Below are 16,064 nucleotides of genomic sequence, written 5' to 3' on the forward strand. Positions count from 1 at the left end.
GTTAGTGTCATTGAAGCATATTTTGAGCAAGCACATATATATATTTAACCAATTTCCAAAGTGGTTATTGTCACGTCAGCTAAGCACTATAATTACATAAAACTAAAACACAAACCAAAAATAATTAAATGCTTAACAAAATAAATGTCTCTTGCCCCGAAGTTTGCTCTATAGACCACCAAAGAGTATGAATTACAAAAACCCCTTTGGGTAAGCATTTGCTGCTGGATGAGGTATAGTGAAACATAAGATATTTTAGCAAGCACTTCCTAGTCAGTCTTAGGGTATGTCTTCACTGCAGCGTGAACTTGTGTTATCTACACTTGAATTAATCCTCTGGAGTTAAACTAGCTCAAATGAGAGCAGTCACACTGCCAAACAACACTCAATCTGCTGTGTCCACGCTGATGCTCCACTCACTGAAACGTCTGAGGGCATATCGCATGGTTCTTTACAATGCTGCAAGCTGTGATGCGGTATGATTTCTTTCTCAGTGAATTGTGGTAGAACTTCTCTGTCCTGCTTGGGCACATGGGGGGAATCACAGGAAAAAGCTGGAGGACTAAACTAGCAGCATTCAAATGGCGCTAGCCTGGGTCCATACAGCAGAGCCGTCGTGAGTGAGTTGTGCTAACTCAAGCTTTAGCCTGTACTCCCTGACAGACTAGCCAACCTGAGCTCCAAGTACAACCACACTCGAGTTATAACTCAAGTTAACTTTGCAGTGAAGACAAGCCATTAACTGCCTTTACATTATATAAGCTGAGAAGCACTCTTTGAAGATAAAAGTCCTGAACAGACTGGAACTGGTCTCAGTGCAGCCCTGCTCTGAAATTCAGTCCGGAAAAACGTCATCCTCGGCTCCATGTTGTTGTCTGTTTAAATTTGCTCATCTTACAAGTGAAATGATTGGGATGGGTTTCCTAACTGCCAGCCCTGAAATTCAGCCTGAGATCCGATAATCAAGCTGGTTTTCTTGTGCTGTAACAGCTATACGCCATGCCTTCAAATTAAGCCGTTATATACCCCTGTGCAATTCCACTAAATTCACTGGGGTATCAGCGAAAGCATAATTTGGTCTAAAGAATCTTTTGTTACTTGCAATGCTGCACCGGAAAGATAGAATTCAGCTTGTTTGTTGATTTCCATATTGAGTTTGCATCTTTTTATTTGTAAATTAAGCAAATTTGATATGAAACAACGAACATGACACTCATGCTGCCAGTTTTAGAGTGACTCTTGAAGCAGAGCCACACTTAAGAGCCCAGCATTACTCTCTGGGATCAGAGGAAGGAGCAAACCCACTGTAGAACGATTTTGCTAAGAGCCCGCAGTTCTACCTGAACCAACAGTACCTTATCAGTGGCATCAGAATCTATTTACAGAGAGTTAATAGAATCTGTATGGACATCTTACTCGTGTTCATTACTAGAAGGAGATTGTCTCCCATCAATAGTAATCCAGTTCCAGATCTATAACCTGGTCTGACCCCAGACTGATAGAGATCAAAGAATTCTGAGGTGTATAGAATTGTATTGCTACCTCTTTCTCAATTACCTTCCTCTTCATGTAGCAGGAATAGGAATACAGGGATTGCCGTACTGGATCAGACCAATGAACCATCATTTAACTTCTTGTCTAGCAGTGGCCACTATTAACTACTTCAAAGCAAAGTGCTAGAGACCCTGCAGAAGTCACTTATGGAATAACCTACTCACAAGGAAAGTGTCTTCCTATCCTTCATACTCATGGCTCCAGCATGGAGGGACAATTCACAAAGGACTATACATGGTATGTTCAGTATATATCTAGGGCAGCTCCCATGACCGTGCAAGAGTAATACTGCACCCCCTAACCCCTATTTATAGATTTCCCCCAAGATAGGCTGGCTATAGGCTTCTGAGGCTTGCACATCAAATAGTGTGGCACATTCTGGGCTCAGGATTTGTTTTTAAATTAAAGATTAAACCAGAGATGATCCTTATTTCTAAGAAATCCATTCCAGCAAGACCTGGAGCCCAGACCTCTGAACTGAAAAGAAGTGAGGCTACCTACTGAGTTAATAGAAACTCTGGTTTTCTCCCATTGGTACAGTAATCTGGTTGTAGTCTATAAGCAACAATTTGATACCCAAAAGATGTGCATGTCTTCCACAGACTCCATTTTTCTTGGAACCTTCCTATCTGAATGCTGACCTGGCTCAGTCATGCTCAGGAATCAGACACGGCTGGATCAACACAACCATGCTCTCCTAAGAATTGTGTATTACAAATGTGCTGAATGATCATCAAGAAGAGTTTCTTTTTCTCATCCCTCTCCACAGCACAGAGATCCTGACCATTATACTTTGGAATGTGTTTCTGGAGTCAAAAACAAAAACATGCTGTGTATTCTCAAAGTTTTAAAGTACCATCTCAGCCTCCTTGATAGTTAAAGATACCAAAACCAAGGGTGGATTTGATTTTATAAAACCTTGTTGACCATGTCTCAGGTTTTCAAGAACCAAACCCAAAGCTAGGAGTGAAGCCATGTTCCATTTTTATTTAAACACAAATAAGATTTTTATTTGTTTTTAGTGAGTGTAAGAATCAGATGAGGTTGGATTTCATTCTGGTTTCTGGCCCATGTCTTCTCCTGCTGTTATAACGAGCACTGTGCTGTAAATAAGTTGAATATGCCAACTCATTCATCAAAAAAGGAAAAACCTCTGCCCAGTTCAGATGAAGACAGGAGCTGTTTTCTGGTAATCAACCTTCTTTCTATATCTTCTCACACAGTGGGAAGCTTGTTCTGGAGAGTTATTCATTTCATAATAGGACTTGTGCCTCATAAAGGCTGCAGATCTGCCTCCTTTTTCCCTAATCAGATATTGTTCCTTTCCAGTGAATATCTTAACTCTACCTTTTGAATCAGCTCTCTGTGATAAATCCCAAAGGCAGAGCAGATTCGCACGAAACCCTTTTCTTCACTGCACTTGCTACAATTTGGAAATGCTCTGACTGACACAGGGAGAAATGCCAAGAGAAGCAAGAGATTTGAAACAGGGGGTTTCAAAGTAAATGGCTTTAAAATAAGTTGCTGTTCCTTTAACAATGAAGAGAGTGGACCTTCCTCAGAGTCCCAGGCATGGTAAACTGATCTCTAGGATATTTAAATCCTGACCCTACTCCAAACTTGTATACTGAATTCCCAGTCTAACAGTTTGGGGTTCACATTTGTTCTTATTAACTGTATCCACACTGCAGTACTAGAAAACCAGATCCTATACAGTTTGCAGACATTTAGAGCACAGTCTGATTTAGGCTTCATCCGTACTGAGGTATAGTCTTATCTTCAAGGTAGCAGCTACCTTGTTGTTTTTCATATGTACTCACTACCATGAGTCCACACATGTTGTTAGATCCATCTAAGTAGATGGTGAAGCTGTGTGTGTGGTGGGGAATGGATCTCCAGAGCAAAGCTCTGTACTAGGAAAGAATTTAAATATAATTGTAGGGACTAAAATGAAAGGGAATTAATTGGGAATGTTTTCTTCCCATCATAGTTCTTCAGGAGGCCTATGGACAGAATATGCTATTGCTAATTGTAAGCATGAGAATTTCCATGGAATAATGGCTAATTCGATTGTGCTTATTGAAGTGGGAGTGAAATGGGGGTGCTTCCATTTATTTCAGTAGGCTTTGAATCAGGTCTTTTGCCCATTTTTCTTTCTGTTTTGGAGGGGTTGCTACCCTTCTCACACCCACACAGGGCCTGATTCTCATTTATACTAAACCCCTTTTACCCCTCTGTGGCAGGGTAAAACGACCTTAAAGTGGAAATAAATTATGTTTACACCCACTTTAAGGCTACTTTATACTTCCAGCACTGTGTAAAGGGATTTTAGTTTAGATGAGAATCAGAAGGATGAATAGGACATAAATGAGGAGTTAAGTTAAAAATAATCAGAAAAAAATAGTTTGTTAATTATGTTCCTGAAATTATGACCCTTTTACATTTCTCATAGTTTTGTGTCGTTTCTAGATTCCTATCTTATCTCCTATTATGAGAACCATTCAATGTTACTAAAGTAAAGACACAGAATCATAAACAGCAGGCACCAAATAGTTCAGAAGACCAAATTCATCCTCTTTGTAATTCCACTGATGTAATGGTGTTTCACCCAGGATGAATTTGCCTCACTGTTTTTCCCAGCCTGTATTTGACACACTATAAATCCCATGTGCTCTCTGTGATAAATAGCAAGAGTCTCTCCCTTTACTTAGTGTCCTGTCAGTGAGGTCAGGGGTCTGTGACACAAGCCATTGATGATCAGCAGGGGTATGATGTCATAACTAGGACTGTGGGCACCAATGAATGGGTGCTCAGATCTTCTAATATGATCTAAATTTTCAAAAGTGGCTAATGATTTTGGATGCCTCTACTGTTGGGGTTACAAACCGAGACCCTTTAATGAGCCCAATTTTTCTGTGGGTGAGTATTCAGCCCTTTCTGAGACTCGGGCTTTGGTGGTGTCTCCTACTGGGGACCCAATGTCACTAGCCCCTTCTGAAAATGTAGGCTGTACATGTCCATGACCTATTTCTCTGCACGCTACTTCACCACGCTCCTGGATTTCCCGCTGTGTTGTCAAAAATAATACGATTTAGAAGTATTGTTTTTTTCCCTTTAATCAGATGTAATTTTGTCAGTTTTAATCTGGATGTATTTATTACCTTGGTATATCTTGAAGTTATAGATTGAATAAGAAGTGACATGTACACATACACTGTAAGAATCCAAAAGTACTTAACATTGTCATTTTCTAGATTATAGGCATTTCGTCGTGTGTCATCTGGATATATTGAGGGTACATTGTACTTTAAAAATTTTATTAAGTTAAAAAAAAAATTCACACCTCAGTTAAAAATGCAGACCTTGCCAGCATGTTTTTAAGAGTGTGTGTGTGGGGGGGGACGGAGACGGAGAGGGGGATGGAAAAGGAAGTAGTAGTCTCTCCCCAAATCATATCTGCCTCTTCTTCCCCTTTGAATGTGTGAGCGTTAGTTAGCTTCTCAAATCCAGCATTTCAGTTCCCCTGTTATGAGATGGAGCAGAATAAAAAGCCCCCATCTAGTGCATCACAGGGTCTGTGCATCCAAACCCTGTGCATGCCAGATTTGATCCAATTATTGAAGAGTTGCAGAGGATTTAGTAAAGAGCTGCAAGAATTATTCCAGGACTGTAGGACACACCTTACAGTGGCAACTTGATCATGGCCTCTGAGTACCTACACAGGAAGAAGGTATCTGGTACTAACCAGAGGACTCTTCAATCTAGCTGTCAAAAGCGTAACAAGATAAAATTGCTGGAACCTGAAGCTAGGAAAAGTCATACGGGAAATAAGGCATAAATTGTTAAATGAGGGTCATTACACATTGGAACACCTTAGCCAGGGGTGTAGTACATTTTCCCTCACTCTAAGTCTTTAAAACAAGGCTGGGTGTCTTTCTAAAAAATTTACTCAAGTTCAGTTGCAAATTATTGGGCTCAGTGCAGGAATTACTAGTTGAATTATTAGGGCTCTGCAGACCTTATAGTCTATCAATCAAAGACATCAATCTCTGGTCCCATTCAGCCCCCCCATCCCAGATTCCAAACACTGAAGCAAAAAGCAACCACAATCCTCTCCCTCTCATGCAGCTCCAGAGCAGATCAGGTAATAGAGAGACTACAGTCTCATGTCCTCACATTCCCAGAATACCTTGTTCCCGCCTTGAATGGGGAGTTGCTGCATTTGTCCTTACCATAGTGCCTCTAGTGGTGCTGCCTTCCCTTTTGGATGAAAAGCAGCAGCTTTGGATAGTGATGTTTCCACTGCTGTATCACTCTACGCAGCTTGGTGGGAGGGAGTCCAGGCCATGCACCCCACACCAGCTGGTGCCCTACAGCATCACAGTGCCGAGAGGAGGTCACAATCTCCCCAAGGCAACCCTCACTTTCCACCACCCCTTGCCTATTTGCATCACTAACCCTCTCACACACACAAGACCACCCCCCTGTAACCAGATACACCCCAAATTCCATTCTCTCCCTCCAGGAATCCCCCATGCTTATCCCCCCCCCCACCCCGGTACCCTCTATTCATTCTTGACAAAAAATTTCCTTCCAAAGAATCCTTTATACTAGAGCTGGTTGGAAGATTTTCAACTAAATATACTTCATCCAAATATGTCATTTAATCAAAACTGAACCATTTCATGGAAATGTATCAATTTCAACAATTTTTTCATCAGGAAGGATTCTGAGGTCCAGAGTGGAGAAAGAGAGAGAGAGAGACCTGAACTGGAAACCTGACCTTTTCAATATGAAAATGGACGTGTCAACACAATTCTGTTTCATGAAAACTTTTGAAAAGTTTTTGTTCTCATTCCAATGAAGAATGAAAACAAATTTGGAAACCCCAAAAGTTTTTGCAAGACAGACTTGCCATTCTCCGGCCCTCTCTACTTTATACCTTTTTGATGGCGAGTGGCCCAATCTACAGTCCATGTATCCCACAGTGCTTTAAACGAACTAGATAAACATAAAATAATATGATTACCATTGAACTTTAACTATTAGATAAAATACTATTATTTTCACTTTATTCTGTATCTTTAATAATATTCTGACTCCAAGTGCTATTCGAGTGGTGTTTTCATCTTCATTCATTGAAATGTTTCTCTTCCTCAGAGCTGAAATGAGTAAAGAAGTGTCCACTCATCTGGATCTGTTGGGTGCCCAACTTGAGCAACAGAGGGATTTGTTTTCAGACATATTAAGCATCCACAATGCCAAATGGAGTAAGTCAGTGGCAGCTGTGAGTGCTCAGTATCGCTGAAAATCAGGCACTTAGTATCCAAAGTGGACACCCAAAATTAGTAGTCATTTTTGTAAATTGGTTCCTGACTGATTTGTTCTCTAAAATGGTTGTGCTGGTGGCAAAAAGTCAAGCTGGTACATCAAGGAGCATGGCTGAAAAAAAGACACAGAAGATATAGGCAAAAGGTATGGAATTCCTTCTCAGCACCTATGAATTACCAAGTTATTTGTAAAGCGTAAACATATATTCAGTTTTCCATCGTGTACAACTTTATCCTTGCTAGAACATTTGGAAAGGAACCCGCCTTCAGGGATGTTTTCTTTTACTGCAGAATCTGTAATCAAGTGAGAACCTCTCTGAGTTATGTTGAAAACTAAAATGTTATTTCTGGAGTGATCTTACTTTACTGGAGTTGATTTGTTTAAAAATCATCATCAGACAACTGGGGCCAGATTCTGATCTCAGTCACACCACTGTAAAGCCAGAGCAACTCCACTAAAGGCAATGGAGGTAATTCAGATTTGCAGCAGCGTAACCAAAATCAAAATCTGGCCAATGGTGTTTTCATGCTTTTGCTGAATATCCCTGGAAAACCCAGAATCTCTGTTCTGCACTCAGGATCATGAGCTCTAGAATACCAATCAGTCATGAATAGGGCACCGTGTCTGTCATGGAGGTTGCAGAAGTCATGGATTCCATAACTTTCCATGACTTCTGGAGCAGCCAGCATGGCTGACCTGAGGGCTGCCAAAGCAGTTGCCTCCAGGGCCAGCTGATCAGACAGCCCCAGAAACAGCCCAAGCAGCGGCCCCTGGGATGGCTGGAGCAGACTGTGCTCCGGCAGCCCCCAGCAGCTGGTGCCACTGTCCCACCCCCAGTAGCAGCCGCCCGGGAGTGCCCCCCCGCCCCCCAAGATTTAGCCAAGGGTATTTATAGTATAAATCATGGATTGGTCACAGGCTGTGAATTTTTGTTTATTGTCTGTGATCTGTCCATGACTTTTACTAAAAATGCTGTGACTAAATCATATGAAGCTTAGCTTAGTCATGAAGCTAAAAGCATTGAAGCAGTCCTTTTTTTTACTTTTTTTTCAGGGAAAGATAGGTTGATTGACATCTGCACTGGATCTTAAAACCCTTTGTTCTAAAGACATGTTCTGTTTTTAAAGGATTCATTAATACTGAGATATTTTCTGGCTTTTGTGTTGCAGGACTTAGGAAAATGGCTGATAAGTCTGAGCACCAACAAAAATCTACGCTTTGCAGACTGTATGTTACAAAATTCATCATGAACTTTTTTTCTGGTTTATTTCCACTGCCCTCAATTGTGATTATTAATTTATCAAGTGAAAAGCAAAGGTATCAAACCATGAAATGAGTTGTGTAATTTTGTAAATTTTGTCACACCTGGGTGTGAACACCGAGCATTAGTTAGCTTGAGTTTAGCTTGTGCCACTGCTACGTTCATAGCAAACTACAAGTGTTACCTTTGGATTGCACTAGAAAAGAGTGCATTAAAAACAGACACAGAAATGAGGCTCTTAAAGACTTCATGACACTTGTCAGAAGAATAGCCTTGGTATCTTGGGATATGATTGTCAGAGGGGCTGAGCACCCACAGCTCTTCTTTACTTCAGCTGGAAATCCGGGTGGTCAGCACTTACAAAAAAAGCAGGCCTCTGGTCAAATTGTGAGCTGGGAAACTATATTCTTCCCATAAACTTCCCCCTTAGTTTCCCTTCAATTTAATGTATTTTTCACTCCTGTGCTGTTACTGTGCACTACTAAATAGGTGGGGGGGGGGGTTCACTTCAGAGGTAATTGCATCTGAATGGTTTAGTGCAGTGTTGGATCTTTGTGTGGAAGACATGCCATTTAATACTGTTTTAATTATGGAGATATCTTTCTGGTTCCATAGTTAAGTTACTTTGAGATTTACACCTAAAGCAGAGATTAAACCTCTTAGTTATGTATGAATAATTTAGTGTATCCTCCCCAAACATTAAATAACGAGTTTTTCAAATGTTTAAATCTATTAGTTTGAGCAATAATTATTTTTAAATGGTTCATTTAAAAACTAATTTTTTCACACTTCTATCGCTAACAAATGGCTTGTTACTAGGGCTGTCAAGCAATTTAAAAAATTAATCGCGATTAATCACGCAATTAAAAAAATTAATTGCGATTAATTGCGCTGTTATAATAGAATACCATTTATTCAAATATTTTTTGATATTTTCTACATTTTCAAATATATTGATTTCAATTACAACACAATAGAAAGTATACAGTGCTCACTTTATATTTATTTTTTTACAAGTATTTGCAGTGTAAAAAACAAAAGAAATATTTTTCAATTCACCTAATGCAAGTACTGTAGTGCAATCTCTTTATCACGAAAGTGCAATTTACAAATGTAGAATTATGTACAAAATAACTGCATTCAAAAATAAAACAATGTAAAACTTTCGACCCTACAAGTCCACTCAGTCCTATTTCTTGTTCAGCCAATTGCTCAGACAAACAAGTTTGGTTACAATTTGCAGGAGATAATGCTGCCTGCTTCTTGTTCACAATCTCACCTGAAAGTGAGAACAGGCATTTTGCATGGCACTATTGCAGCCGGCGTCACAAGATATTTACATGCCAGATGCTCTAAAGATTCACATGTCCCTTCATGCTTCATTCAGCATTCCAGAGGTCATGCTTCCATGCTGATGACAGGTTCTGCTCGATAACAACCAAAAGCAGAGCGGACCGACACATGTTCATTTTTATAATCTGAGTCAGATGCCAGCAGCAGAAGGTTGATTTTCTTTTTTGGTGGTTCGGGTTCTGTAGTTTCCAGACTGGAGTGTAGATCTTTTAAGACTTCTGAAAGCATGCTCCACACCTCGTCCCTCTCAGATTTTGGAAGGCACTGCAGAATCTTAAACCTTGGGTCGAGTGCTGTAGCTAGCTTTAGAAATCTCACATTGGTACCTTCTTTGCATTTTGTCAAATCTGCAGCGAAAGTGTTCTTAAAATGAACATGTGCTGAGTCATCATCTGAGACTGTTGTAACATGAAATATATGGCAGAATATGGGTAAAACAGAGCCGAAGACATACACTTCTCCCCCAAGGAGTTCAGTCACAAATTTAATTTATGTATTTTTTTTTAATGAGTGTCATCAGCATGGAAGCATGTCCTCTGGAATGGTGGCCGAAGCATGAAGGGGCATACGAATGTTTAGCATATCTGGCACGTAAATACCTTGCAATACTGGCTACAAAAGTCCCACGTGAATGACTGTTCTCACTTTCTGGGGACGTTGTTAATAAGAAGTGGGCAGCATTATCTCCCGTAAATGTAAACAAACTTGTTTGTCTTTGCGATTGGCTGAACAAGAAGTAGGACTGAGTGGACCTGTAGGCTCTAAAGTTTTGCCTTGTTTTGTTTTTGAGTGCAGCTACGTAACAAAAAAATAAATAAATCTACATTTGTAAGTTGCATTTTCACGATAAAGAAATTGCACTACAGTACTTGTATGAAGTGAACTGAAAAATACTATTTCTTTTATCATTTTTACAGTGCAAATATTTGTAATAAAAAATAATAAAGTGAGCATTGTACACTTTGTATTCTGTGTTGTAACAGAAACCAATATATTTGAAAATAGAGAAAAACATCCAAAAATATTTAATACATTTCAATTGTTATTCTACTGTTTAACAGTGCAATTAATCCCGATTAATTTTTTTGAGTTAATCACATGAGCTAACTGCGATTTAACTAAACTTTCCATATAGTTAAAACTCATTAAGTGGTGAATATGCTGCAGATAAAGAAATGTTTGTAATTGAGCAACCTTTTTAACTGTTATATCTAATTATTATAATTATAGTCAGGGCAATGTCAATAGCTGAGGTCATTTTCATGTTGTGTCTCAGGGCACGTCTTCACTGGCAACGTTAAAGTGCTGCCATGGCAGCACTTTAACATGGCTTGTGTAGTCGCAGCCCAGCACTGGGAGAGAGCTCTCCCAGCGCTCTAAAAAAAACCCACCTCCATGAAGGGCGTAGCTACTAATGCACTGTCTATACTGGCACATTACAGCGTTGAAACTTGCAGCGCTCAGGGTGGGTGTTCTTTCACACCCCTGAGCGAGCCAGTTGCAACGCTGTAAAGCACCAATGTAGACAAGCCCTTAGGTCCAGATATTCAGCAAGTGTTAGGTACCTAAATACCTTTGAGGATGTGGGCCTACGTGACATCAGAGGTAACTGGAGAGAAATGATGGTGATTGAGTTATTTAGCATGTGGTAAATTCTGTTGATTGAAATGTGTCAGTGAAGGGAAGGAGAAATGTATCAAGATCTCAGTGGTAGATTATTTGATCACCTGTGCACAACAAAAAGTCACCAAACTTCATCTTCCTCCTGCTCTCCATAGTCTCCACTTAGAAGCAGTCGATGCTGCTGTACTTCTCCCCTGGCATTTTTCAGTTCCCTGTAGGGAATATGTGTCAATATAACCTTCAGCCTCCTACAACAGGAGGTCAGATAGCAGTAGAATCATCTCAAACTCCTGGAGACAGTCAGAAAAAGTGTAAACACCCCTCCCCCCTACAGCAAGGGTTTGGTGGCAGAATTATCACATCTACAGAAGGTATGTATACTGGCATCTTCCTTCATGGTAACAAGCTCTTTGACTCTGGTAAGGGATAGGGGAAAATAATGTAACTACAGATGAAGAATTATTCAATACTTTACTCTTTGTTGCATGTTTCTGTAAATTTTTGGCCATTTAAGTATATACAAACATACATAAATCATGAATAGATAAATACTGCTTCATATTAAAAAGTTTAACATATGAACAATATATGTTGCATCTTTAATTGAAAGCATCTGGGAAGATATGCAAAAAAATATTCAATACTCTGATCCATTATATGAAAATACAAGCTGTGACCCTGCAAACACTATTGCACATGAGTAGACTTAACTGGGTATCAGAGTAGCAGCCATGTTAGTCTGTATCTGCAAAAAGAAAAGGAGGACATGTGGCACCTTAGAGACTAACAAATTTATTTGAGCATAAGCTTTCGTGAGCTACAGCTCACTTCATCGGAATGCATCCGATGAAGTGAGCTGTAGCTCACAAAAGCTTATGCTCAAATAAATTTGTTAGTCTCTAAGGTGCCACAAGTCCTCCTTTTCTTTTTAATTGGGTAGTTAGTCCCATAGAACTGAATGGTACTAGTCACCTAATTAAAGCATGTGTTTGCAGAATCAAGGCCACTGTTTGCAGTGAAACCTATTTCCAAAGAATTATTTGGAAATTGCCAAGTGTCAATGCACTAAATGTAAATATTTTTAACAATATATGCCAGTGTGGTGAAAGACTGTTTTGTGACTAGCCAGACGGAGCATCACAATATAACGGACTACATAAATAGTAATTTTTATTCTGAAAATTAAGTATTTAAAATTAAATTAATAAAACCATTAAAACTGCATAAGTGTTATTTTTCTGTTTCCACCATCCTTTGTCTCATTATGTGCTAAACACAATGAAAAACATTCTAATTAAAAAACAAAGTACTAGGAGAAATTTGAGGTGGCTAATCTATGCATCATTCACACATATTAAAAAGATCCATGGAAATGAACAGTTAAGACATTATCAAGCAACCTCTAAGCAGAAATCAAGATCACCATGCATGCTCCTCCCAGACCATAATCCCAATATCACAAGCATGGCTACAAACAGAAATTTGAAACAATGAGCCAGAGGAAATGTTAACTACCACCTAGTTAGCAGAAGACAGACTACATATGATCAGTAAGTGCATTTGACTCACTCAGATACTACAGTGACTAGGTCACAAAGCTATGTACACAGGTAGATCCTGCAATATAGGAGACTGGGAAGTACAAACTAGTCATTCTTAGAAGAGTTACAGAGAGGGTTTGTCTAAGTTGTGCGGCAGTGCACTCTACAGGGGTGTGATTTCTAAATTTCACTTCGTTTGCACAGTTATCAGAGCATGTAGACCATGCTGGTGTGCACCAGGAGTTCCTTGGTACACTTTAACATAGTACTATTTGAAACAGAACTATGTTAAAGCACAGTAGGGAACTTTTAGTGCATACCAGGAGGGAACACATGGACCAATTGTGCAAATGTGCATTTTAGAAATCACACCCCCATACGGCCCGTTGCCACACCATGTAGACAAGAACATAAGAACAAGCGAGAGCCTTTCTCCTTACAGTCTTGATATGATTATTTTATGCTGAAAGTCTTTGAAATGATGAATCCAGTGACTGAGCTCATGGAGATATGATGGCCATAAGTGCATTACACATGCACGTAAATAATAACATGAAGCTCCAAAGAGCTCTGCCTTATATGTGTAAGGTCTTCAAGGTTTTGTCTTAACTGCCTACACGTGTTTTTCACAGCAAGATAAATGGGCAATAGTTACCTCGCTGTAATATCCTAGTGGAGACAAGCTTCCTGTACTTTCTTCTGAGCGAGAGGTAGGCAAAGTTAATAATATTACCACCGCCCACTGCATTGTTGACCTTTCCTGGTTTACCTCTCAGTAAAACGACAGAGCCTTGTCTCCACTAGGATTTCACAGCAGGCTAGTTCATGTTAGTTATGCCACAGAAAAACAGGTGTGTTATTTTGCAGTGAAGATGGAACCTCGGACTCTTTTAAACGAGGAGGAACCGCTAACAAACCATTGTAGTGCATGCAGCCAGCTGTTGTGACACCTGTGTGCTGCTGCCATTTTTGAAGGACTAGAAATAGCCCCCACCGCACTGTATGGTTACTGCAAAGGCAGAAGGCTGTGGGGGGATGATTTAGGACGTTGCACAAGGATCTGCACTGGATGCCTCTTGGTTATCAGGGAGGTGGGGAGTTCAGGGTGTGGTCTGGGATTTATCTACCTGAATAATCACTTCTCTCCCTGTTTTATATTGCTAAAGCTACAATCAGCAGAGGCACTTGAGCTGTGAAGCCAACTTGGTATGGGGGCAGGCACTGCTGGCAGTGTTCTCCAGGAGGGCCCTTTGACTCTGGAAGTCGCTCCCCCAACCACTGGTCTGAAGTAGCTTTGATCTATTGACCATCAGAACACTATGTGCTGGGGTGGAGGGTTTTGGAGGAAATGTATTTTGAGGCCTGTTAATTTACTCTTGGTGTGAAAGAGTGCAGTTTTGCTGCTGGATGATTACTCTTTGTGGATTATGATTCTAAATACTTGTTGGGATGTCTAGGCATGTGGCCAGGAGTCTATTTATATACTAAATCTAAATAGGTAAATAGAAAGCACAGCAAGGGGAGATACAGAGACACAAAGTATGCAGTGAAACTACATGACAATTCAAGCAATTGGGCAGGTTAGACTAATAAATATGGAGCATATTAAGATTAATAAGAGCAACTCTGTTGCCTCTTGTCTCTCGCTATCTCCATTTTTCTGCTGTCCCCTATTCTAACTTATCCAGTGTCAAATATTTAATATTAATGATCATCTGAAAGACAGAAAGGTCTATAATTGCTTGTGCTGGATGCAGTACACCCAGACAGGGGACAGAATGGGCTGACAGATCCATCTTTATAATGCACCCCGTCACCTTGATATGCTTGCTTAGCCACGATTGTTAAATCCAAAGTGAGAATGACTATGCCAAGACACATCAGGGTCACAAGAGAAACTCTGGCCTTCAGACCAGAATGGGCTCCAATTTCAGTCTGCAATATTTTATTGTGTTCCACATATTTGGCTTAAATCCCATGCTGCAGAAACTGGGCATTTAAAGGGTCCCAAGGCAGGACAGTTTTTTGGCTACTAGTGTTCAGTGTAGACTTGGTGCTCAGATCTTCATAACCATACCCTCTGAAATTCCACTCCCACTTCTTGGACAACTTCAAAAACATTTGCAAGGATGGTGCAATCTCTCAAAATGCCTGTCATTGTTCTTTGCCTTTGGCTACAGACTCTCACTTGGGATCCACACCAAAAGCAACCACTTTAAGGAGCATCTAAATAAGACATGGATTAGAGGAGCACGGCTAAAACCCTGTATGTGCACATTCCTCCAGGGTTAGTACTGTGCTGCATGGCTGCATAGCACAGGGAGACAAGTAGCGGAGGCAGTTTCAAAATCCAGACAGCACTAGGCCAGATTCTTAGTCTGGCAAGAGAGGAAGATGTCACTGCATGGGACCCATTTGTGGTCATTTTAATTAGTACATTGGTCTCAGGAGCCCTTGAAGAGCCTGATTAAAATCCTCAAGACAAGCTGCCACTTGCACAGCGACAGAGACAAAAGACTTTTAACACTTCATAAAGCCGCTTAGTCTTGAAGTGGAGGCCTGTAGAGCAGAGAAAATACAGCCACCCATGCCTGATGGCAGAGCTGGACCAGCCTGTAAAGGAAGGGTAGGGACGTGGGAGCAGCTGCAGAATAAAACAAAAGTATTTCATTAATGTTTCCTACCCTTCTCTTTATAAACTCAGACTTAGAAAGAGCTGATCTCCACTCGGGTCAAGGGAAGCCATCAGCTTTGCTTTCTCTTTATTCCCGCCCAGGTGAGTGCTCAGACTCTCACCTAGCAGAAGCTGCAGGGCATAGAGAAGAGGGTGTTGCTCTCATCCCCAGTAAGCTATGCTTCACCCTGCAAAGGCTGATTGACAGAACAACACTGAAGACTCAAAAGTCCCCTCTGCAGGGGGGTAATTAGCATGTGCCTCAGTAATGAAGATTCTTAGGACTAGCAGAGACATTCATTACAAAACAGAGGGGGAAATCTATATCCACACACTTTCTAAATGCTAATGAGTGCTTTTTAGGGTAGTTTTGGGTTGGCTTGTAGCTTAAGTAGATCAAGGTCGAGGTTACAGCTAAATTACTTTGCTAAAGTTCACCAATCACAACCATTCTTACCACTTTACTTCCCACAGCCAACACCCTTCCAGCATCTTTCTCTGACAGAGGCACAGTCTGGCACTGGATAGCTGCGAACTGCCCATAGCCTGTGCTTCAGAACAGTTTCCGACAGTACCTTTCGTTAGGAAAGGCTGTGGATGTAGTAGCTATAGGTTTATTTACAGCCAGCTGTCCTACACATCTGCCTTCAGTGATTTTTAGTGGAAAAAGCTGGAAATATAGTAGCTGTGAGCTCCCACACACCCACCACTCCTGCACCCTATCTCA

General features: G+C 40.6%; 1 protein-coding gene and 1 long non-coding RNA gene across 9 annotated transcripts in view; one reads left to right on the top strand and one right to left on the bottom strand.

The window, feature by feature from the left end:
• The window catches only part of LOC144270467 (uncharacterized), a 61,790-nt gene that overhangs the window by 36,964 nt on the left and 8,762 nt on the right, over positions 1-16,064 (top strand). For 3 of the 7 annotated variants that reach the window (XR_013347166.1, XR_013347164.1, XR_013347162.1), the window contains one exon: positions 8,055-9,122. The exons of 1 other annotated variant lie outside the window; for it this stretch is intronic. This is a non-coding gene — a long non-coding RNA (uncharacterized LOC144270467). Of the gene's footprint in view, positions 1-6,275; positions 7,764-8,054; positions 9,123-16,064 lie in introns of those variants that run through there. 3 more of the 7 variants (XR_013347165.1, XR_013347163.1, XR_013347167.1) reach the window with 3 other exon arrangements.
• Positions 1-16,064, bottom strand: part of PEX26 (peroxisomal biogenesis factor 26) — a 30,143-nt gene that overhangs the window by 833 nt on the left and 13,246 nt on the right. The window contains exon 5 of one of the 2 annotated variants that reach the window (XM_077826934.1): positions 12,006-15,307. The exons of the other annotated variant lie outside the window; for it this stretch is intronic. Within the exon in view, the coding sequence (XP_077683060.1) occupies positions 15,204-15,307 (104 nt within the window). The 3' untranslated portion in view covers positions 12,006-15,203. Of the gene's footprint in view, positions 1-12,005; positions 15,308-16,064 lie in introns of those variants that run through there. 2 annotated transcript variants of the gene reach the window in all.

The sequence above is a fragment of the Eretmochelys imbricata genome, chromosome 1, assembly GCF_965152235.1.
Source record: "Eretmochelys imbricata isolate rEreImb1 chromosome 1, rEreImb1.hap1, whole genome shotgun sequence".
In the NCBI taxonomy this organism is placed as follows: domain Eukaryota; kingdom Metazoa; phylum Chordata; order Testudines; family Cheloniidae; genus Eretmochelys; species Eretmochelys imbricata.